Genomic DNA, 25,853 nt, shown 5'->3' with positions numbered 1-25,853 from the left:
TGATATATCTCGGAATTGGAGGAGAAAAACATCATTTAAGAATAAGAATAAAAGCTTCAATGCAGTAAAACAGAAAAAATCTTTCCTAAAAAAATTTCCAAAAAAATTCCTGGATCCGGAATAATATGCTGAGCTTCACCAAAAAGTAATCAATTCTTCCTTATCCCAAGGACAATCATCCCACCAACTTTCATCCAAATCCGTTCAGAACTTTTCCAGATATCTTGTTCACAAACACACGAACATACGAACACACACACACACACACGGACGGACACGATCGAATGCGTTACTCCCTGTCGGGAGTAATAAACCTGAAAATCGCAGAACCAGAATTATTTATTTGGTCTGGGAAGCTCATGCGAGGTTTCTTCTTCTTCAGCCTCTCACCACCCTGGGTGAACATGCGATCTTAAAAAAAACAAATTGGAATTTTGCCAAATCTGTTTTATTCGTTTGTTAATATACCTCAGCCATTGACAAATCTGGCACTAAGTCTTTATAAGTTCATCAAATACTGACACCGCGAATGACATTCGCTGAGCTAAATGTTGATATGGCGCAAGCCTTCATCGCCACTTGGTTTGCCCGGTTCGGTGCCCCCTCGGACATCTCGTCCGACCGCGGCCCCCAGTTCACCTCGGAGTTCTGGGCCGCGGTGGCGCAAGGGCTCGGCGTGAAACTACACCACACCACGGCCTACCACCCCCAGGCCAATGGCCTGTGCGAGCGCTTTCATCGCTCGATGAAGGCCGCGCTCCGGGCCAGCCTCCGTGACGGCAACTGGGCCGACAGGCTCCCCTGGGTCCTGCTGGGCCTCAGGACGGCACCCAAGGACGACCTGCGCACGTCCTCGGCGGAGCTGGTCTTCGGGCAACCACTGCGGGTACCGGGCGAATTTATCCCCGACTCCACGGCTCCTTGGTCCGCGGCGCAACAGCGCTCCACCCTGCAGGAGACCGCCCGGAGGTTCGCCCCGGTGCCGACGGCACACCACGGTTGCCCGTCTTCCCACGTCACCCCGGAGCTTCGCACGGCAGAGTACATCTTCATCCGGCACGACGCCCACCGGGCACCGCTACGGCCCCCGTACGATGGGCCCTTCCGCGTGCTGGAGACCGGGGACAAATATTTCACCATCGACATCGGCGGTGCCCCGGATCGCATCTCCGTGGACCGCCTCAAGCCAGCCCACCTCGACCTGGACCACCCCCCGCAAGCAGCTCTGCCTCCGCGTCGAGGCCGCCCCCCGGCGGTCGGACCCCCGGCACCCCCCGGCCCCGCCGTCCCGCTACCCCCCAGCCCTGCACCCATCGCCAGGGGGCGTTTCGGCTGGGTCATCCGGCTTCCCCGCAAACTCACCCTTCAGGTGCACGGGAATTCTGGGGGGGCGCGTGTGGCGGGCACAAGGAACAATAATTCCGCGCACCAGTGTGTGGCGCGAGCGTCCAGGCGGGGAACGAGAGTGCATGCCCCGCCTTTCGACCGATCGGCCACGCCCGGTGGCAAGGTGTGGCCTCGGGACATATATGCGGGCTCTAAGCTCGAGCCCGCCCAGTGCTGAAGTGCGAGCTCTTAATAAAGACTCTGTTTGTACCAACGCGTTGTGGCCTACCTCTCTGGCAATCGAGTCGTGTGTGCACAGCACCACAATATCTCTTCTGAGGTTTAAAAAAAAAAAAAACAGTTTTAAAGCATTATACATATCAAACGATACATTTTATGAAACGGGGAAACCTAATACACACTTTGGTGGTTTTAAAATGACAGAATATGTCTTTATTAGAAAAAAAAAGAACATTGAAGACGACGCTGCTAAAAAAAATACACACAATGTTAAATATAGAACATATAGAAGATAATGTTAAAAAAGAAATGAGCCCCATCTTCCAATTGTAAACAATCCTTCAAAAAATTCCTGGATCCGGAATAATATCCTGAGCTTCACCAAAAACGAATCAATTCTTCCTTATGGCAAGGGCAATCATCCCACCAACTTTCATCCAAATCCGTTCAGAACTTTTCCAGATATCTTGTTCACGGACACACGACTCCCTGGCGGGAGTAAAAAATAGAACCTGTGCATGATTTCCTCCCATAATTGGTGCAAAAGAAGGCTTGAAGTGGGGAGGTGGTTGATGCCTTAGGGTTGGAAAGGGGAGGGTGAGGACATGAGGTTGGGAGGTGGAAGTTGAGGGCTTGCAGTTCGGGAGGGAAGTGTAGAAGTCCGTGTTCACGGACTTCCTTAATATTGAGAGATTAATAATGTCCCTGCGAGTGAGTTTTTATTCACAGCTAAAAGAGTAATCATGCTTGGAGCTTTTTCTAATGCAGAGTACTAACAGAGACATGGACATTGTTTGTAAGGTGCTATGATCTTTCAAAATATGAAATGTCAATGAAACTGCATTTGAATGATAAGAATATGTGCATTGGGAAGGTAGATAAAGAATGGACCATGCAGTGACCTTTGACCTGGTGCGGATGCCAGCCTTGTTGGAAAGTGCAGACTCAGCTCTTGCCTCCAACCAAGAACCTTTTTATCTGAGACAAGGTCCAAATGGCTCCATGCCCCCACCTCTTGTCCTCGCTGAGACTTGCAGATAAGAAAGATGGATATACAAACATGTGTCTCTTGGGCGCCGGGCTGGCCGCAGTTTCAATGACCTTTTAATTACTTTCTGACCTTGCACCAACTATAAGGGAGTTGCACCCTTGAAGAGCAAGAAACTCATCCCGATGTCTTGCGTGCTGTCCATTCAATGAAGTATTTGTGTAAATGAATTGAGTTTGTTCCAGCAAGTTTTGATTAAATCGTTCGCAAGAAAGTGATAGTCTCTGTCTCTCAGTCATCTTATTCGAGTCGAGAATTATTACACTACAGCATAATTGGTGTAAAAAAAAGGCTTGAAGTGGGGAGGTGGTTGATGCCTCAGGGTTGGAGAAAGGAGAGGGTGAGGACATAGGGTTGGGAGGTGGAAGTTGAGGACTTGCAGTTCTTGAGGGAGGGAAGGATGATCACTCAGAGTTTGTGAGGGGTTGTGGAGAGGGGAGGGGGGGAGGTGGAGGGTAGTTGTGTTCTTTAAGTCACAATTTTACAATTCGCGGATGTTCCACAGATTCCTGCTAATATATATTGTCACGGTTATGAGCCCCAGAGAGGATAAGCGCATCGACATAGATTAAACCTACAGTCACGTGGAAAAGTAAGTACACCCCATGTAAAGTTTTGACTTTTTCAACATATTTCAACATACAAATATTTGATCTTCATTTCAACAATATTGACAGATAAAGGTGATATAATATTACAAATATCATGAAACATTTACATTTTGTAGTCCATTGTATAATTTAAATACCCATAAATGCAAATTTCGCATGTGGAAAAAGTAAGTACATCCTTGGCTCTAATAGGTGGTATTGCCCCCTTTGGCAGAAACATCCTCAAGTAGGCGTTTCTTATAACTGTCTACCAGTCTCTGACATCGACTGGGAGAAATTTTTGCCCACTCCTCCAATCCTCCATGCAGAATTCCTTCAGCTCTGCGATGTTTGAGGGGTTTCTTGCATGCACAGCTCGTTTCAAATCCCCCCACAACATGTCGATGGGATTTAGATCCGGACATTGACTTGGCCATTCCAGAACCCTCCACTTCTTTCTTTTCAGCCATTCCTTGGTGGATTTACTGGTATGTTTACGGTCGTTTTCATGTTGCAAGGTCCACCTTAGGTTGAGCTTCAACTTTCCGACAGATGGGCTCACATTATCCTCAAGCACCCTCTGGTACAATGAAGAATTCATAGTGGATTCTATGATGGTGAGCTGCCCAGGCCCTGATGCAGCAAAGCTGCCCCAAACCATAATATTTCCACCACCATGCTTTACAGTTGGTATCAGGTTCTTGTGGTCAAATGCTGTCTTTGGTTTTCGCCAAACATGTCTTCTGGTACTGTGGCCAAATAGCTCTACCTTTGACTCATCTGTCCAGAGCACATTGTTCCAGAAGTGCTGGTCTTTGCCTTCATTTTTTTGGCAGTGGTTTTTTGGTTTTTTGGTTTTTTGGTTTTTGGTTTTTGGTTAATGGTTTTTTGGCAATGGCAATGGTTCATTGGCAAACTTTAGTCTTGCCCTGATGTTCTTTCTGGACAGCAAAGGTTTCCTCCTGGCACACCTCCCATGTAGATCAAATTTGTGCAGCCTCTTTATAATGGTAGACTCGCGCACTTTGACATCAGTAGTGGCAAGAGCTACCTGTCGGTCCCGTGATTATATTCTGGGGTTCTTCGAGACTTCTTTCAGCATCTTGCGGTCTGCTCTCGGGCTGAACTTGCTGGGGCGGCCTGGCCTGAACAAGTTGGCAGTTGTTTGGAATCTTCTCCACTTGTAGATGTTCTGGACAGTGGAATGATAGATTTCAAATTGTTTGGAGATCTTTTTAAATCCCTTCCCAGACTCGTAGGCATCTATAACCTTCTTTCTGAAGGCCTCAGAGAGCTCTTTTGATCTAGGCATGGTGACGCCGCACACTTCAACAACAAAGAGCGAACCAAACTAAATGTCTGAGGTTTAAATAAGACAGGTTCCTCCAAGATCCTCTCTAACGTTTTTCTAATCATTTGCACCTGAGCTGGTGCACCTGATTCTAATTTTAGGTATTTGAAGTAGTGATAAATGTCGGGGTGTACTTTTTTTTTCCACATGTGAAATTTGCATTTATGTTTATTTAAATTATACAATGGACTACAAAATGTAAATGTTTCATGATATTTGTTGTATTGTATCACCTTTATCTATCAATATTGTTGAAATGAAGATCAAATAGCTGTATGTTGAAATATGTTGAAAAAGTCAAAACTTTACAAAGGGTGTACTTACTTTTTCACATGACTGTAGTTGTCCTCGTATTCTATGTGGCTATTAAGTATACACTGTAGAAGCTCGACATTCGCGGAGGTGCTTCAATGGTAAAAGAGCGAACCAAACTAAATGTCTGAGGTTTAAATAAGACAGGTTCCTCCAAGATCCTCTCTAACGTTCCCGGAGATTCGCAATTCTTACGGGAAAATTTTAAATTTTTACGAACACGAATACACATCATTACAGTTTCATTTGAAGTGCTTACAAATAAAAGAACAACAGCAGGTACTGTTTTCAATTTTTATTGAAGATATGGCACATACATTTATGAAGTAACTTTTGATGACAATGATGATGCTTGAGAATCCAGTAAACTCAATGAGCTCCTCTGAAGAGGATGCAGGTGAGAGTGCTGAAGGTGTTGATGTGCAGTGGCTGGGGTGAAAAATAATGGGTGCTCACGAGCTGTTTCGCTGAGTGCTGCAGGTTTCTGTGCAGCTCTTTGTATGAGAGCAAAACATCATCCAAACCCCTCTTGAACCGGAGGTACTGCTCCATCACGGGTCGGCATCTTGCAACCTGTCAGCGACTGACCTCATATCCTGCAGCACCTCAGCCAGGACCGTGACGGTCAAGTTGGGCCTCGCCACCTCTTCTCTTCACTGCCCATCTTCACCTCAGAAGCCTTAGCAATGGCCTCCAACTCTGCAGTCAGCTCCTCACCATTCGAGGTGTTGAGCTACTCCAAATCCTCAGACTGCATGTCGATGAAGCCTTCCCCTCCCACCTCCCAGGCCAACCTGGCAATTACCCGCCTCTCTTCCGTGGTGTCGGCAAAGCTTCTGAAGTCGTCGACTACCTGTGGCCATATATTGTGCTAGTAAGCGTTGAGGGTGGAGGATTTGACCTTGTTGAGAGAGTCTTGGATGGTGCTTATACAATGCACGGTGATGAAGACCTTCCAACATTTCCCGACGCTAAGTTCTGGGGTGAGCCCAATAGCATCCAAGATGTGACGAAGATGCGGTGCACACCTTGGTTGAGTAGTTGGATCAGGGAGGTGGTGTTGGGTGGTAAAAAGATGACCTCGACATTGGCATGGGTCACCTTCAGCAGCGACCTGGATGGCCAGGAGTGTTGTTCACCAGCAGACGAAACTTAAGGAGAGGTTCTTGTCTGTCAGGTACCTCTCGACTTGAGGGACAAAACAGTTGTGGAACCAATCCATAAAGATGGTAACTGTTACCCAGGTCTTGTAACTGTTACCCACGTCTTTCTTTTGGGCCTCCAAAATATGGGTAAAGTTTGCTTGTTTTTTCCCTGGTTTAAGAAACGATACAGCATTATCGGCTAAATCATGCAGTCTCCTTTGGTGTTGGAGCAGAGGATAAGAGACACCCGGTCCTTCGCAGCATTGAAGCCTGATGCTGTCCTGTCTTGTTTACGGATGAAAGTCCTCAGCATTTTCTTCCAGAACAGGCTGCTTTCATCTGTGTTGAAGATCTGCTCCAGTAGCTGCCCCTTCTTCTTAATGAGTTGCGGGAGTTGAGCAGGGAAAGGTTTCATCTGCGTTGAAGATTTGCTCCAGTAGATGCCCCTTCTTCTTAATGAGCTGCATGGGTTGAGCAGGGAAAGGTTTCATCTGTGTTGAAGATCTGCTCCAGTAGATGCCCCTTCTCGTTAATGAGCTGCGGGAGTTGAGCAGGGAAAGGTTTCATGTGCGTTGAAGATCTGCTCCAGTCGATGCCCCTTCTTCTTAATGAGCTGCGGGAGTTGAGCAGGGAAAGGTTTCATCTGTGTTGAAGATCTGCTCCAATAGATGCCCCTTCTCGTTAATGAGCTGCGGGAGTTGAGCAGGGAAAGGTTTCATCTGCGTTGAAGTTCTGCTCCAGTAGATGCCCCTTCTTCTTAATGAGCTGCTCGGGTTGAGCAGGGAAAGGTTTCATCTGTTTTGAAGATCTGCTCCAGTCGATGCCCCTTCTTCTTAATGGGCTGTGGGAATTGAGCAGGGAAAGGTTTCATCTGCATTGACGATCTGCTCCAGTCGATGCCCCTTCTTCTTAATGAGCTGCGCGGGTTGAGCAGGGAAAGGTTTCATCTGCGTTGAAGATCTGCTCCAGTAGCTGCCCCTTCTTCTTAACGAGCTGCGGGAGTTGAGCAGGGAAAGGTTTCATCTGCGTTGAAGATCTGCTCCAGTCGATGCCCCTTCTTCTTAATGAGCTGCGCGGGTTGAGCAGGGAAAGGTTTCATCTGCGTTGAAGATCTGCTCCAGTCGATGCCCCTTCTTCTTAATGAGCTGCGGGAGTTGAGCAGGGAAAGGTTTCATGTGCGTTGAAGATCTGCTCCAGTCGATGCCCCTTCTTCTTAATGAGCTGCGGGAGTTGAGCAGGGAAAGGTTTCATGTGCGTTGAAGATCTGCTCCAGTCGATGCCCCTTCTTCTTAATGAGCTGCGTGGGTTGAGCAGGGAAACTTTGAGCTGCCTTGCGGCCCGCTGAGGCCTGCTCGCCTGTGAACATTATATTGCGGAGACCATACTGCTCCTTGAAGCACTCAAACCAACCCCTGCTGGCTTCGAAGGGACTGGGGCCACTCGTACCCGCATCACTCGTAACCGCGTTGCTCGTGTTTGCAGTACCACCTTTGCCAACCAGACAATCTTACATTCACTTTGCATTTTCACAAATCAGAAGTTTGCTTGAAGGAATGTTCCTCTGGGCATCGTCCTCTATCCACACATTTAATACCTTCTCCATTGCTTCAATGTGAATGTCCCTGACCTGGATTACCACTTTGGGGCTGGGTAATGCGCTCGCCATGACACTTTCCTGAATCGCCTTCTCGCTCTTCTATATGTAGCGCACAGCCGATCTCATTCACGCCATAGTGCCTGCCCATAGAGGCCGCACTCTCGCCTCGTGATAGTCTGTCAAGCAGCTCCACTTTCTGGCTCAGACTCGTGACTTTTTCTGCCTTTTGGGGGCAGACACATCTCCTGGACTTATGATGGAATGAAGTGTGCAAAAGTTCACTAGCACGAGGAATCACAGCAGGTCAAGGCAGTGGGACGAGAAGAAATAATGAAACCCAGGACACGCTGCACTGGTGCAGGGGTTGTGGGTAGATGGAAGATGGGTGGGTAGTGTAACCATTGTTTGTGGGGGAAGGTCATGGGGGATGTATTTTGTGCACTGAAGATGCGTTTAGAACTGTTATATGCACGGCTGGCGATTGATGGTTGGTTAAAGCTGCTTTGTGTTTATGAGCTGCTGGCGGAAGATTGTTTTAGAACAGTGTCAAACGTGCAGCTGGTGGGAAATCGTTTTTGCGCCTGCGAAAAACTGTGAATACGTAGAGCACAGAGCCGTGAAAGAAGAAACCCAGTACAAGCATCCTTAACAAAGATTGAATTCTTTTCATTTTTCCCCCCATATACAGAGTCCGGGCTCATGGAAAAGGTATAACGCAGAACAGATCAGGACGCAAAATAACAAAAGGAACAGAAGGAAGTGAGGGGGGACACAAACAGCAGAGATGGAGGACAAAATACACGGAGACTTGCACAAACAATGGGTGTGGTGAGTAGTGGACAGTAGAGGTGTATACATTAATTTATTTGCCTGCATTCGTGTCCGTCCATCTTTTGTCTTGGGATTATCTGTATTGGTCGTCTCGCACCTTTTCATAATAAACTGTTATTACGTAAAAACACATTTTGTGTGGTCGTCCGCTGTTACAGATCTGTCGGGTGAGAATCCCTTTCGACGAGCTTTGATATATCCCTGGGGGAGGTTTCTCCCATAACAGTCCAGCAGAACTAGCAATTCCGATCAAGGAATTGCAATTTCAGAGGGACCAATTCCACTCGGGGACCTCAGTGTAATTCGGCCCATCCTGTGGGGAACGTACTTATAACCCCAACATCGACATGTCAGCGTTAGCAGATCCATTGACGTGACAATATCCTAACTGTCTAAATGAAATTGAAAGATGCTCTAGCAACATGCGATTTAAAGAACCATTTCCACTCACATAAGGTCGTTGACTCTTTGTCCTGCTGCTGCCCCCACACTTTGGACGCCATTTCCGGCCATCTGGCCATCAATCTCAACCTTTGGCATTACATCAGACATCATTCCCACAGCTCTTGGTTGTAGCTCGGACACTTGTTTGCCATAAACATCATTTTGTTGGGAATTCAGGATCTGGAAACACAAACAGTGTTCGAGCTAAAGTGGAGTTTAATTAATCCTTTGAAAACAATAATTTTTGTAGTTTTACCGAGCTATTGGCAATGTCCCAGATTACTGGCAATGTCCCAGATTACTGGCAATGTCCCAGATTACTGGCAATGTCCCAGATTATTGAATATTGTCCCAGATTATTGGCAATGTCCCAGATTATTGGCAATGTCCCAGATTATTGGCAATGTCCCAGATTATTGGCAATGTCCCAGATTATTGGCAATGTTCCAGATTATTGGCAATGTCCCAGATTATTTGCAATGTCCCAGATTATTGGCAATGTCCCAGATTATTGGCAATGTCCCAGATTATTGGCAATGTCCCAGATTACTGGCAATGTCCCAGATTACTGGCAATGTCCCAGATTATTGGCAATGTCCCAGATTATTGGCAATGTTCCAGATTATTGGCAATGTCCCAGATTATTTGCAATGTCCCAGATTATTGGCAATGTCCCAGATTATTGGCAATGTCCCAGATTATTGGCAATGTCCCAGATTACTGGCAATGTCCCAGATTACTGGCAATGTCCCAGATTATTGGCAATGTCCCAGATTATTGGCAATGTCCCAGATTATTGGCAATGTCCCAGATTATTGGCAATGTCCCAGATTATTGGCAATGTCCCAGATTACTGGCAATGTCCCAGATTATTGGCAATGTCCCAGATTATTGGCAATGTCCTAGATTATTGGCAATGTCCCAGATTATTGGCAATGTCCCAGATTATTTGCAATGTCCCAGATTATTGGCAATGTCCCAGATTATTGGCAATGTCCCAGATTACTGGCAATGTCCCAGATTATTGGCAATGTCCCAGATTACTGGCAATGTCCCAGATTATTGGCAATGTCCCAGATTACTGGCAATGTCCCAGATTATTGGCAATGTCCCAGATTACTGGCAATGTCCCAGATTATTGGCAATGTCCCAGATTATTGGCAATGTCCCAGATTATTGGCAATGTCCCAGATTACTGGCAATGTCCCAGATTTTTGGCAATGTCCCAGATTACTGGCAATGTCCCAGATTATTGGCAATGTCCCAGATTACTGGCAATGTCCCAGATTATTGGCAATGTCCCAGATTATTGGCAATGTCCCAGATTATTTGCAATGTCCCAGATTATTGGCAATGTCCCAGATTATTGGCAATGTCCCAGATTACTGGCAATGTCCCAGATTACTGGCAATGTCCCAGATTATTGGCAATGTCCCAGATTATTGGCAATGTCCCAGATTATTGGCAATGTCCCAGATTACTGGCAATGTCCCAGATTATTGGCAATGTCCCAGATTATTGGCAATGTCCTAGATTATTGGCAATGTCCCAGATTACTGGCAATGTCCCAGATTACTGGCAATGTCCCAGATTATTGGCAATGTCCCAGATTATTGGCAATGTCCCAGATTATTGGCAAAGTCCCAGATTATTGGATATTGTCCCAGATTATTGGCAATGTCCCAGATTATTGGCACTGTCCCAGATTATTGGCAATGTCCCAGATTGTTGGCAATGTCCCAGATTATTGGCAATGTCCCAGATTATTGGCAATGTCCCAAATTATTGGCAATGTCCCAGATTATTGGCAATGTCCCAGATTATTGGCAATGTCCCAGATTATTGGCGATGTCTCAGATTATTGGCAATGTCCCAGATTATTGGATATTGTCCCAAATTATTGGCAATGTCCCAGATTATTGGAAATGTTACAGATTATTGGCAATGTCCCAGATTATTGGCAATGTCCCAGATTATTGGCAATGTCCCAGATTATTGGCAATGTCCCAGATTATTGGAAATGTCCCAGATTATTGGCAATGTCCCAGATTATTGGTAATGTACCAGATTATTGGCAATGTTCCAGATTATTGGCAATGTCCCAGATTATTGGCAATGTCCCAGATTATTGGCAATGTCCCAGATTATTGGCAATGTCCCAGATTATTGGCAATGTCCCAGATTATTGGAAATGTTCCAGATTATTGGCGATGTCCCAGATTATTGGCAATGTCCCAGATTATTGGCAATGTCCCAGATTATTGGATATTGTCCCAGATTATTGGAAATGTACCAGATTATTGGCAATGTCCCAGATTATTGGCAATGTACCAGATTATTGGCAATGTCCCAGATTATTGGCAATGTCCCAGATTATTGGCAATGTCCCAGATTATTGGCAATGTCCCAGATTATTGGCAATGTTCCAGATTATTAGCAATGTCCCAGATTATTGGCAATGTCCCAGATTATTGGCAATGTGCCAGATTATTGGCAATGTCCCAGATTATTGGAAATGTCCCAGATTATTGGCAATGTCCCAGATTATTGGCAATGTCCCAGATTATTGGCAATGTCCCAGATTATTGGCAATGTCCCAGATTATTGGCAATGTCCCAGATTATTGGCAATGTCCCAGATTTTTATTGGCAATGTCCCAGATTATTGGCAATGTCCAAGATTATTGGAAATGTTCCAGATTATTGGCGATGTCCCAGATTATTGGCAATGTCCCAGATTATTGGATATTGTCCCAGATTATTGGAAATGTACCAGATTATTGGCAATGTCCCAGATTATTGGCAATGTACCAGATTATTGGCAATGTCCCAGATTATTGGCAATGTCCCAGATTATTGGCAATGTCCCAGATTATTGGCAATGTCCCAGATTATTGGTAATGTCCCAGATTATTGGCAATGTCCCAGATTATTGGCAATGTTCCACATTATTGGCAATGTTCCAGATTATTGGCAATGTTCCAGATTATTGGCAATGTCCCAGATTATTGGCAATGTCCCAGATTATTGGCAATGTCCCAGATTATTGGCAATGTCCCAGATTATTGGCATGGGCCCACATTATTGGCAATGTCCCAGATTATTGGCAATGTCCCAGATTATTGGCAATGTCACACATTATTGGCAATGTCACACATTATTGGCAATGTCACACATTATTGGCAATGTCACACATTATTGGCAATGTCCTAGATTATTGGCAATGTCCCAGATTATTGGAAATGTCCCAGATTATTGGCAATTTCCCAGATTATTGGCAATGTCCCAGATTATTGGCAATGTCCCAGATTATTGGTAATGTCCCAGATTATTGGCAATGTCCCAGATTATTGGCAATGTTCCAGATTATTGGCAATGTTCCAGATTATTGGCAATGTTCCAGATTATTGGCAATGTCCCAGATTATTGGCAATGTCCCAGATTATTGGCAATGTCCCAGATTATTGGAAATGTCCCAGATTATTGGCAATGTCCCAGATTATTGGCGATGTCCCAGATTATTGGCAATGTCCCAGATTATTGGCAATGTCACACATTATTGGCAATGTCACACATTATTGGCAATGTCACACATTATTGGCAATGTCACACATTATTGGCAATGTCACACATTATTGGCAATGTCCCAGATTATTGGCAATATCCCAGATTATTGGCAATGTCCCAGATTATTGGAAATGTCCCAGATTATTGGCAATGTCCCAGATTATTGGCAATGTCCCAGATTATTCGCAATGTACCAGATTATTGGCAATGTACCAGATTATTGGCAATGTTCCAGATTATTGGCAATGTCCCAGATTATTGGCAATGTCCCAGATTATTGGCAATGTCCCAGATTATTGGCAATGTCCCAGATTATTGGCAATGTCCCAGATTATTGGCAATGTCACACATTATTGGCAATGTCACACATTATTGGCAATGTCACACATTATTGGCAATGTCCCAGATTATTGCCAATATCCCAGATTATTGGCAATGTCCCAGGTTATTGGAAATGTCCCAGATTATTGGCAATGTCCCAGATGATTGGCAATGTCCCACATTATTGGATATTGTCCCAGATTATTGGAAATGTCCCGGATTGTTGGCAATGTCCCAGATTATTGGCAATGTCCCAGATTATTGCCAATGTCCCAAATTATTGCCAATGTCCCAGATTATTGCCAATGTCCCAGATTATTGGCAATGTCCCAGATTATTGGCAATGTCACACATTATTGGCAATGTCACACATTATTGGCAATGTCACACATTATTGGCAATGTCACACATTATTGGCAATGTCCCAGATTATTGGCAATATCCCAGATTATTGGCAATGTCCCAGATTATTGGAAATGTCCCAGATTATTGGCAATGTCCCAGATTATTGGCAATGTCCCAGATTATTGGCAATGTACCAGATTATTGGCAATGTACCAGATTATTGGCAATGTTCCAGATTATTGGCAATGTCCCAGATTATTGGCAATGTCCCAGATTATTGGCAATGTCCCAGATTATTGGCAATGTCCCAGATTATTGGCAATGTCCCAGATTATTGGCAATGTCACACATTATTGGCAATGTCACACATTATTGGCAATGTCACACATTATTGGCAATGTCCCAGATTATTGCCAATATCCCAGATTATTGGCAATGTCCCAGGTTATTGGAAATGTCCCAGATTATTGGCAATGTCCCAGATGATTGGCAATGTCCCACATTATTGGATATTGTCCCAGATTATTGGAAATGTCCCGGATTGTTGGCAATGTCCCAGATTATTGGCAATGTCCCAGATTATTGGCAATGTCCCAGATTATTGCCAATGTCCCAAATTATTGCCAATGTCCCAGATTATTGCCAATGTCCCAGATTATTGGCAATGTCCCAGATTATTGGCAATGTCCCAGATTATTGTCCCAGATTATTGGCAATGTCCCAGATTATTGGCAATGTCCCAGATTATTGGCAATGTCCCAGATTGTTGGCAATGTCCCAGATTATTGGCAATGTCCCAGATTATTGGCAATGTCCCAGATTATTGGCAATGTCCCAGATTATTGGCAATGTCCCAGATTATTGGCAATGTCCCAGATTATTGGCGATGTCTCAGATTATTGGCAATGTCCCAGATTATTGGATATTGTCCCAAATTATTGGCAATGTCCAGATTATTGGAAATGTTCCAGATTATTGGCAATGTCCCAGATTATAGGCAATGTCCCAGATTATTGGCAATGTCCCAGATTATTGGCAATGTCCCAGATTATTGGAAATGTCCCAGATTATTGGCAATGTCCCAGATTATTGGCAATGTCCCAGATCGTCATATTTTTCTTCCTCTTTTCTAAAGCCCTATCTAAGGTCATGATACTATCATAAAAATACATTTTAACCTGGAGAATGAAAGTTACCTCACCCAGTTTGTGACCTGCAAATCCACAAATCACACATCAAAATAAACAACATTAATGAGGCCTTCACTCACCTCGTTTTCAGCAGCATACCCATGCCATGCCAAGGGGAAAACCTCTTGGAGCAGTGCTGAGGCACCAGACTCACTCTTCTGTCAGCACCTTCATCACACCTCGCCCAGGCCTTGACCCTTTCTACATTATCAAATCGTGTTCTCGCGCATTATGAGATTTCAAGTTTGGGTGGAGGGTAAGGGTTCATCCACCGTTCCATCCAACATCGCCTACTGACTGCCATGTTGATGGGAGTAAACTGACCCCACCTGATCTCAAAGTCTCGTGGCAAACGAGATCTTGTTGAGGCGAGATTTAATGATGTAGAAATGGAGAATAATGCGTCATGTTGTACACTTGCTGTAAATATAGATAACGGTAAAATGTGACAATGGCGAACCAGAGAGAATGAGAGAGTATCATGTCATGAGGTCTGCTGACGTAGCGTAGCTAAACGATGACGTGGGGTAACGTTGGCCCGTCAGCACCAACGTTGGCCCAGTCATTTGGTCCATTTTCCCTACGTTAGCCCTTGCCCCATCACTTTTATTCTCTGAGGATTCCACTGGACACACGTCACTCGACATCGGACACCAACGTCGGAAATCCTCCTGTGACCATTCCAACCACCTCTACATATGGGGTGTGTTCCATTACCGATCAGCTTGTGGAGCGCTCATCAAGCGGTTTGCTTGTTTTTAAGCACTGAAGCAAGCATCAACTAAAGGGTTGTTACGGAACGGCTTGGCAAGCGATAGCAAACCGATTGGGAATGAAACCACTGAGCTGTAATGGATATATAACTGGAGCGTACCTGAAGCATGCCTCCGCGGGGCAAGGAGCCGCCATGTTGGAATACCCTTAGATGTGGGAGCGTGCCTGAAGCATGCCTTCGCGGGGCAAGCAGCCGCCATGTTGGAATACCCTGAGACGCGAGAGGTACAGGCACAGCTGAGTGTGTGAAAAGGGCTTCACCTTATCGGGTTCCATTGACAGATTGATTCACATTTCTTTTCCTTTTCCTTCAGAACCTTGTAATAGCGCGACGCGACGAAGGTGACTGACAAAACTGAGAGTCTGATTTTAGTAAGAAGTGTCAAGTTGAGTTGGTCTGTGAGAATAATTGAATCTCTGTGCCTCAATAAAATGTAAGTGGGGGGAGGGGAGATGTTAAACTACAAATTAAACCCCTCCCTGTGCCTCTCCCCGCCCTTCTCTCTCTCTCTCCCACCTCTTCCTCACCCCACACCTTTCCCCTCCCTCTTCCTTTTCCTATCCCATTTTTACCCCCCACTTACTGCTCCCCTCCCATTTACCCTTCTTCTCCCCCTCCCTTCCACTTTACCCCATCTCTTACTGCCCCACCATTTGACCCCTTTCCCTCCTCCCCCATCCTTTGCCCCTCTCCCCTCCTCTCGCTCACCCCTCCGCTCCCATTTGCCCCTCTACACCACCTCCTCTTTGCCCCTCCTCTCTCCTTTCTCTCGCCCCCCCCTCCACCCCACCCCAGCTACCCATCCTCTCTCTCCCCCACACCTCTCTTAATATTCCTGTGTCGAAGCGACTATGCGTTGCCTGGCAACTCCGGGTACCTTTGCTCGTAAAAATATAATAACATCGTTAAACATTTTAAAATCTTATTTAATATAAAATAAAATTCCCTTACTTGTGAAAAGTGATTCTTTAGGTCACTTAACTCACGGGAATGCCTGTGATTGCAGCCTAAAGCACAACAGATCACCATCTTTTTCACTGCAACCAATGAGCTTGACAGCCTCCCTGGGGTATTCCAAGATGGTGGTCATTGGTGCCACTCGCTGCCTACTTATGACCACAGCGGGGGGCGCTCCAGTTATAAATGCAGCCCAGTGAATGGAACACACCCCCTGTCTTAACGGTGTGGTTTAGAGAAAGAAAGCGGGGTTTATAGTAAGGGGTGTGGTTTAGTAGAAGGAGGCGGAGTTTATAGTAACGGGTGTGGTTTAGGAGGAGGCGGGGTTTATCGTAAGGCATGTGGTTTAGGAGAAGGAGGCAGGCAGGTTTAGGTGCAACGGTTAGTCAGCAAGACTTGTTCTCAACGAATGGCAGAAGGAGTATTACTGTCAATTGGGAAGACTTTTCTTGATTTGTCAACAAATCATTAGAATCCGCCAATGGACAGAGGAGTATAAGCAAGTTGATATAAAGAGATGTACAGTGTTATATATAGAGCATGGGTGGAGGAGCATTTTGTTGGGCGATTGTAGATAGATCTGTCTTCACATTAAAAAGAAAATGAGATACACCGAGGACGACGCTCTTCGATGTCACGACGTTGACGATCTGCCTCCATCCACATTATTACATCATTACACATACTTGTACCAAATTTGATTTAAATCCATTCAGGTGTTCTCAAGTATCACATTTCACCTGACATGACCCCTGACCTCACCAAAATCACAAAATCACCTCACTCCTCACCATTGATACCAAAATACGAGTTCATATTTGCATCATAATATTGATACGGTTTTGAGATTTGTATATATGACATCATTAAAGCTTAAAGGTTTGCCCCCCATAGTTAGTCCACAAGTAACACGTAGGCCCACTTAGAGTATTAGTTATGTCATAGTATGTGTAAGACTAAGAGTAGACCATTCCCTAGTAACATCTGCGTTGTGTAAAGATATGAGTTTAGGTCCCTTTCATTTTGTGGCCACCCTCCAATTTCACCAATGGGCAAACTCGATCCCACGCCCCCATTTTGGCTGATCCCTCCGTGTGTTTCGCTGCCCTTTGTTTGCTCGAAACTAGCCCAGTAACACGAGGTAGGCCTAAGAAGAGGGAGGAGCGCGAGGGTCGAGGTGTGGCCGCGACAAGCAGCACGTCAGAGGCGATGACGGTAAGGGCTACCAGCCAATCAGGGCTCGAGGGGCATGGCGTGATAGGGCGTGATGAAGAACATCTGGTGAGTTCCAGAGGGTTCGCTGGGCAAGGCTATATAAGCGAGTGCACAAAGCCCTTGGAGAGGACTATGAGGACTGGAGCCAGGCACTGGTATCGAGAGGACTCAAAGGACCGGCGTGCACACGACAGTGTCGAGAGGACTTGATTGAAAAGCGCATTGTTAGCGCCTATTCGCTTATTACGTACGCGGCCGCAGCCGCCAGTGTAACCGCCTGAGCCCAGCCCTACCATTCGCCCCGTAATTATCCCGTGCATGCCAACGACATGTGGAGAGCTCCTGGCCGCTGCATTCATCTACTGCGTGGTGCGAGCTGGAGACCGGAGGAAGAGCTGCCCGGACGCCATCCCTGCACGTTCTGATCTGTTCATCTGCAAACCTCGTGTGAGTGTGTCTGAGTGTGAACGGGCCCGTTTGTCTTGGGAATAAGTATAAGACTGTTTAAGGCTGCACTGTGTCTTCTTCTGCTGATCATTGTACATTGTGTAAATAAATCTTGTTATTCCTTTTCTTCCAAATTCGACCTTTTCTGTGATTTACATCATTGGGTAAGCGTGGCACGAATAAGAACCGCTTGGATCTGGGTCTAGTAATTGCTAACGGCTCGGGTCACGGGTTCGCTACCACTCGGCGTATCCACCAACGCCCGTGATTCGGGCGGGGCTTATTTCCTCGTTTCTGGGCAGTGCGAGTAATTAGGTAATAGCGAATTCTTAGTCCTAAAACCCTATTTCGCGCTGTCCGAGAAGGACGTCATAGGCTCCGGGTCCCGTCGGTCAGTCAAAGACAAGGGGACTAATCCCCCCTTGGTAAGGGGAAAAGGCGGGCGCTGAGAGCCGCAACAATATATACGTATACCCAGTTTGGTCAAAATCCCATCACCGGTTCACAATTTAGAACAGCAACAGAATTTTTACTTAACATATAACTCTGACCTTTGACCTTGTGACCACATAATCTAATCAGTTCACGTTTACATCATTATACATACTTGTACTAAGTTTGATTTCAATCCCTTCAGCTGTTCTCATGTTATCACATTTTTACCCGACGACCTCTGACCTTTGACCTCTTGACGCCAAAATCGAATCAGTTTATCTTTGTATCAAAATATATAATTATACCAAGTTTGGTGAAAATCCCATCACTGCTTTATAAGTTAAAACAGAAACAGAATTTTTACTTAACGGGACCTCTGACCTTTGACCTTGTGACCCCATAATCTAATCAGTTCACATTTACATCATTATACATACTTGTACTACGTTTGATTTCAATCCCTTCAGCTGTTCTCAAGGTATCGCATCATTTTTACCCGACGACCTCTGACCTTTGACCTCTTGACCGTAAAATCGAATCAGTTTACCTTTGTATCAAAATATATAATTATACCAAGTTTGGTGAAAATCCCATGAGTGATTCACAAGTTATCTCGGTAACAGAATTTTTACCTGCCCGGACGAACAACCCGAAAACATAATGCCACCTGTAACATTAAAAAAAACGAATGAGGTACAGAGAACAATGCTGCCAGAAATCTGTACCTTTTCTTCTTCTCCTGCCTCTTGGCTGTAAGTGACGACAGTACCAGGTACGATATTCATGAAGCTTGATGGTGGTGCTTTCTTCACCGGCGTCAAAAGCCACAGAGGTAGGCAGCAAACCAACATGGCTGCAGAACAACATAGGGCCATATCAAGGCCTGATTTTCATTCTGCAAAATTAAGGACAAACTCTGAAATTCGTTTGGCAGTTGGAAATACGGGATCGGTTTTGTTGTAGGACTTGGGACAGGAGCTGGTGCACTTGTCTTGGGACAGGAGCTGGTACACTTGTCTTGGGACAGGAGCTTGTGCACTTGTCTTGGGACAGGAGCTGGTGCACTTGTCTTGGGACAGGAGCTGGTTAGTCTGGGTTTGATTCTCCCCGATTATAAACGATCAGATTTGTGCTTCCCAGGCTTTGCAGCAACATGATTCCAATTCCAAAATTATTCCAAGATTAATATTCCAACTTTCAGTCATTCTTTGAGGATTTCAAATTTAAGCATTTTTTTTAAAGGTTATTTTCAGGAAAATTAACATATTGCTATTACATTGTGGATTAAAACCCAAATAACTCACTAATAATATTGAGAGAGTGGGTAATTATGGGATGACATGCTCATCCAGTCCATACATCATGGGTGAGTCGATGCCCTCAGGCGAACTTGGCCTGGGCACCAAAATGATAACCATGAAAAGGCAGAAAACAAAATCTCTGGTTAAAGACACCACAATTACAGATAATGTGGCCCACCTTGAGAACACCTTGAGAATATTTTCTTTCTCTTCTGGGACATTTCGTTTCGATGGTACAGCGTGCCAAAGTCTAACGCCTTGGCCGAGTGTCAGGTGTGCTTATATCTTCCTTATTTATTAGACGTACGGACGTAAATGAACACTCGGTTTACTCTACGCACGTTGCACATCACGTGCAGCAGATTTCACCTCCATGCACCTTGTATTTGTTGTTGTTTAAAAAAAACGCTTCTGTACACCGCCTTGAGGCTTGGTTTGCAAGCCACCGTCTACAATTCCAATAGAATTACTCTTTTATGGAAAAAGTTTTTCAAGTTTTTTATCCCCCAAAACAGACGGTAGTGAACACATGTTCATGTTAAAACATTGGCCTTTGAAACCCTACCCAAATTGTCATTCTGAAGGGGGGCAGACAAATACACCGTTTTTATATAGGTAGATATATAGTAACAGTGACAGCAGAAATTCCACATAATGTAAAATGTGACTCCAAGTCCTCAACCACTTTCTCCCAACCATCTGCCCACTCCCCCCCCCATCCCCCAACCCAAACTCCCCCCCCCCCATTTCTCATCAAATCCTCAACTCACCCCCACCATCAAACCCAAAGTCCACAATCCTCTGCCCCTCCCCCCCCTTGCAACACCAAGTCCCCAACTCCCCTTTACACCCCCCAAGTCCTCAATGCTTCCCCTCCAAATGCCTCAACCTCCCTCCCCTCCCAAATCTGACCCGCATGCACCACCAACTCTGTCCTCGTCCTCCCCCCGTTCTTGTTCCCATTCATTTGAAACAATATCAAAAGTAAATAAAGACAGAACGTTAATTAAAACAATCTCGTGAGATTTGATTCTTTTGTAAAAAGAATGAATAGGTAAGCTGAACGATAAAAAAAAACATACAAGGTCATTTGTAATGAAAAAAAATATATACAACCAGAACTTCTCGAACAAAGACCTTTATAACTAGATGGTATTCATATTATACTTACCCTGTGCAGTCACCTTGGTGTGAGCCAACTCTTCTATTTTTGAACGTTTCTTTTTTTTTGATCCAATATGGCCGCCAGACCACGTGAGCGATGACATCATCAATTTATATTCTCTAAATAATTGTCGCATAGATCATGCTCAATAAATTTCAAACTGATCAGACTAAGCGTTGTCCCTGTCGAATTATGACATCGTAATTGTGGCACCAATGACGTCATCGTTAACACCTATTCCACATATGGAGTTCTTTACAATGAGCCACGTTTCAATTTTTAAAATGCTGACATGGCACACACTTTACTTTACTGAATGCAGACACAAATGTTATATTTTCGTCAAAAATCGTTGGAATTTCGCCAAATCTGCTTTGGTCATGCATTACAGCATAGCGTCGGACATTTTCGTCTAAACCAAATGTAGAAGCCCTATGGAGTCCAGCATCTCCACCCAGTCCATCACAAAAGAAACAAGTTGGTTCTGATTGCTCACTAATGTGCGACAGATTGATGAGACGACGTGTTTTCACTGGACTACCTCCCTGCTGTGCTTCTGGTCCATCTAATGTCCGCTTCTTGGCAGAGGCATACCTATCAATTTTGGAGACAGAAAGTTTACTTCTGCAGGACTTATGCCATGATGCAGTGTTTGATATCAATGTCATTTCAATGCCATTGCCGTCATCAATGCGATCGAGGTCGATCTTGAATGGATCGTAGCCCTTTTCCTGTGCTAACTTTAGCTGACCATCCAACAACTTGCATCTCACATCAGCATCCGAGCGTGTGCCCCTCTTTGGCTGTTGAAGCGATTCTGATGTCGCCTCTTGACAAAGGACACATAGACCCCCTCCTTTCCCTCGCGGTCCCCATGTACTGTCTTTGTCTTTCCCTCGCGGTCCCCATGTGCTGTTTTTGTCTTTCCCTCGCGGTCCCCATGTACTGTCTTTCCCTCGCGGTCCCCATGTACTGTCTTTCCCTCGCGGTCCCCATGTACTGTGTTTGTCTTTCCCTCGCGGTCCCTATGTGCTGTCTTTGTCTTTCCCTCGCGGTCCCCATGTGCTGTTTTTGTCTTTCCCTCGCGGTCCCCATGTACTGTCTTTCCCTCGCGGTCCCCATGTGCTGTCTTTGTCTTTCCCTCGCGGTCCCCATGTGCTGTTTTTGTCTTTCCCTCGCGGTCCCCATGTGCTGTTTTTGTCTTTCCCTCGCGGTCCCCATGTACTGTCTTTCCCTCGCGGTCCCCATGTGCTGTTTTTGTCTTTCCCTCGCGGTCCCCATGTACTGTCTTTGTCTTTCCCTCGCGGTCCCCATGTGCTGTTTTTGTCTTTCCCTCGTGGTCCCCATGTGCTGTTTTTGTCTTTCCCTCGCGGTCCCCATGTACTGTCTTTGTCTTTCCCTCGCGGTCCCTATGTGCTGTCTTTGTCTTTCCCTCGCGGTCCCCATGTGCTGTTTTTGTCTTTCCCTCGCGGTCCCCATGTGCTGTTTTTGTCTTTCCCTCGCGGTCCCCATGTACTGTCTTTGTCTTTCCCTCGCGGTCCCCATGTGCTGTTTTTGTCTTTCCCTCGCGGTCCCCATGTACTGTCTTTGTCTTTCCCTCGCGGTCCCTATGTGCTGTCTTTGTCTTTCCCTCGCGGTCCCCATGTGCTGTTTTTGTCTTTCCCTCGCGGTCCCCATGTACTGTCTTTGTCTTTCCCTCGCGGTCCCCATGTGCTGTTTTTGTCTTTCCCTCGCGGTCCCCATGTACTGTCTTTCCCTCGCGGTCCCCATGTACTGTCTTTGTCTTTCCCTCGCGGTCCCCATGTACTGTCTTTGTCTTTCCCTCGCGGTCCCCATGTGCTGTTTTTGTCTTTCCCTCGCGGTCCCCATGTACTGTCTTTCCCTCGCGGTCCCCATGTACTGTCTTTGTCTTTCCCTCGCGGTCCCCATGTACTGTCTTTGTCTTTCCCTCGCGGTCCCCATGTGCTGTTTTTGTCTTTCCCTCGCGGTCCCCATGTACTGTCTTTCCCTCGCGGTCCCCATGTGCTGTTTTTGTCTTTCCCTCGCGGTCCCCATGTACTGTCTTTCCCTCGCGGTCCCCATGTACTGTCTTTGTCTTTCCCTCGCGGTCCCCATGTACTGTCTTTGTCTTTCCCTCGCGGTTGTCAGCTCTTTCACGAGCCTCGATTCAGTATAGAAAAAAAAAAAAAAAAAAAAAAAAATGTGTTAATATACCTCAGCGATCGACAAATCTGAAATCAGAATTTTATTTGAGGTCAAATTGACCCCGTGAGGTTGCTCCGTACTTTGTCTGCTCGTCATGTGCATGTGCTAATTAATTCCATGCCCACTCTAGAAGACTCTTCTTCTTCACGCAATAACAACTTCTAGCTTCCAGACCGTACATCCAATCATCTTGAAATTTTGCACACATGTTACACTTCATTACCTCTACTATAATGTAACGTTTCACGTCGATTAATGAAGCGGTTCAAGAGTTATACATTTAAAAAAATATTTTCGTTTAATTATTTCTATCTGCCAAACCACGTGACCTATTGCAAATTCAAAAGGTGATTTTAGCAGACTGATATGCTGAACACATCTGTGAGGTTTCCCCTCGATAGAATCACAAATGAGGGAGAAGCTTGGTTTTTAAAGTTTATGCTTAAAAACGTCATAACTCTGAAACCATGCGACGCATGACGTCATTCTCGTTGACTTTTTTGTTCGTCATGGGTATGCAATTCCGCCTGCAAAGTTTGGCCTCAATCTACCTGTTCAGTCGTTTAGGAGAAAATTAGATTTTAGTGGTTTTTCACTCAAAACAATATGGCGTCCGAACCACGTGATCTACGACGTCATTATAATTTTATTACTGCATCAATTTATACCGAGAAGATGCTCAAGTCATTTTATCCTGATCGGATAAAGTTTTTTACTTGTCAAATGATGACGTCATAACGGCGGCACCTATGACGTCATCATTCACATATGTTATTCCGCATGGAGAGTTCTTTGCAATGAGACCTGTCTCAATTATTTATGTGCAGCAGTTTTTGAGATAGAGGTGAATTTTTTTTTGTTTTTTCCAAGATGGCGCCAGTACCACGTGACCTGTGACGTCATGATATTCACCAAAATATTCTACAGGAGGAGGCCCTCCTCTTGTGAAAATTTCATGTCAATTGGACCAACGGTTGCTGAGAAAATGAATTTTTAAAATGCAGACACGTACGAACGGACCCGAATGCTTAACCCCGCTTTTCGCTTCGTGAGCACAGGGTAATAAAATGGGTTTTGTGGTCCCTGGTCAAATAGTTGAAGAGAAAATCTTCGGAAAGACAAACAGAGAAACAGACTTCACCTTCAATTCGAAGCACTAACCACCTCACACCCTCAAGCTGTCAAGTCCACAACCAGCACCACACAGGCTCACCAAACAGCAAGACTGCCAAAATGGAAAGAACAATGGCGGCGATGGCGCCATCAGAGAGACCAATCCCTCCAGCGACCAGAAGAAGAGTCTTAGCCTCGCATCCACACAACTGTACGGTCACTTTAGACTCTGGTCCAGCTAGTCCCTGGCGGTCTCTAACTGAAAGCCATGTCTCGTAGGTTCCACATTGCTGGGGCTCTATGGTGGAAAGCCATGCTGCAGTGTCTGTAAGGAAAAGGATAAAAAAGCAAGTCGTTGAGTGAGTGCATCGGTCAATTTTAAGTGAACGTTTGAAATCATTTATTTTAAATCATTAAATGAAAGGCTGAAAGTGACAAAAAACATATACTGTACAAGATAGTACTGTACTGTATAAAATTGAAAACCAAAGGAAGCAAAGCATTTAAGGCCTAATACGGTGAGCAAGGACCTTTAAATTGCACCATCTTCAGTAAAGATTCTCATTTGATCCTAAGTTGTTGACATAAAAAGTTATTGACAGTTGAATTCTGTGACCAGATATGCAAATACTCTTCAAATTTCAAGTCAATCAGATGAAAATTGACGAGTTTAGAAATTTTGCCTTTGTTGACCTTTTCACCTTTAGACTTCAAAAATAATTGGTCATTGAATTAAGTGACCAGATATGCAAACCCTGTTCAAATTTCAAGCAAATCGGATGAAAATTGGGGATTTTAGAAACTTCCCCCCAAGTTCTTGACCTCTGGTCTATGTTGACCTTTTGGGCAAAGTTGACCTCAAAACTAATTGGTGATTGACTTCAGGAATTCAGTGACATGATATGTAAATTCTCTTCAAATTTGAAGTCAATCAAATCAACTCACTTATGTCACGCTCCCCAATCATCGAGCGCTACTCAATCATCCCATCGCGCCTCCACCAATCACGAAGGCCAGGGCATGGCCTCCTCATTACGAGTCGTCAGGGGCGGAGCCTAGTCGTCATTTGGGAATGTTCAGATCACGTCGGGGTTTCCTTGCCGATCGGCAAATGCTGTTTCTGTCGGCCCTGACGGTGCTGTGAGCGAAGGGGTCCATTTGATATACAGTCACGTGAAAAAGTAAGTACACCCCATGTAAAGTTTTGACTTTTTCAACATATATCATATCAACATACAGCTATTTGATCTTCATTTCAATAATATTGATAGATAAAGGTGATATATTATAACAAATATCATGAAACATTTACATTTTGTAATCCATTGTATAATTTAAATAAACATAAATGCAAATTTCACATGTGGAAAAAGTGAGTACACCCCTACATTTATCACTACTTCAAATACCTAAAATTAGAATCAGGTGCACCAGCTCAGGTGCAAATGATTAGAACATCGTTAGAGAGGATCTTGGAGGAACCTGTCTTATTTAAACCTCAGACATTTCGTTTGGTTTGCTGTTTGTTGTTGAAGTGTGCGGCGTCACCATGACTAGATCAAAAGAGCTCTCTGAGGCCTTCAGAAAGAAGGTTATAGATGCCTACGAGTCTGGGAAGGGATATAAAAAGATCTCCAAACAATTTGAAATCAATCATTCGACTGTCCGGAAGATCATCTACAAGTGGAGAAGATTCCAAACAACTGCCAACTTGTTCAGGCCAGGCCGCCCCAGCAAGTTCAGCCCGAGAGCAGACCGCAAGATGCTGAAAGAAGTCTCTAAGAACCCCCAGAATGTCATCACAGGACCTACAGGTAGCTCTTGCCACTGTTGATGTCAAAGTGCACGAGTCTACCATTACAAAGAGGCTGCACAAATTTGATCTACATGGGAGCTGTGCCAGGAGGAAACCTTTGCCCTCCAGAAAGAACATC

The 25,853-nt window shown here is 45.0% G+C and overlaps 1 protein-coding gene across 3 annotated transcripts in view; it reads right to left on the bottom strand.

The window, feature by feature from the left end:
- The window catches only part of LOC137430986 (B-cadherin-like), a 74,631-nt gene that overhangs the window by 8,721 nt on the left and 40,057 nt on the right, over positions 1–25,853 (bottom strand). For all 3 annotated transcript variants that reach the window (XR_013624012.1, XM_068121806.2, XM_078781281.1), the window contains 3 exons: positions 24,020–24,244; positions 18,861–18,988; positions 8,892–9,064 (listed from right to left, as the gene is read on the bottom strand). Coding sequence is in view for 2 of the 3 variants with exons in the window: in XM_068121806.2 (XP_067977907.2) it covers positions 8,892–9,064; positions 18,861–18,988; positions 24,020–24,244 (526 nt within the window). In the remaining variant the exon portion in view is untranslated. The remainder of the gene's footprint in view (positions 1–8,891; positions 9,065–18,860; positions 18,989–24,019; positions 24,245–25,853) is intronic.

This window comes from Myxine glutinosa, chromosome 7, assembly GCF_964187855.1.
Source record: "Myxine glutinosa chromosome 7, kmMyxGlut1.1, whole genome shotgun sequence".
Classification (NCBI taxonomy): Eukaryota; Metazoa; Chordata; class Myxini; order Myxiniformes; family Myxinidae; genus Myxine; species Myxine glutinosa.
This window is presented reverse-complemented; position numbering and strand designations above follow the sequence as displayed.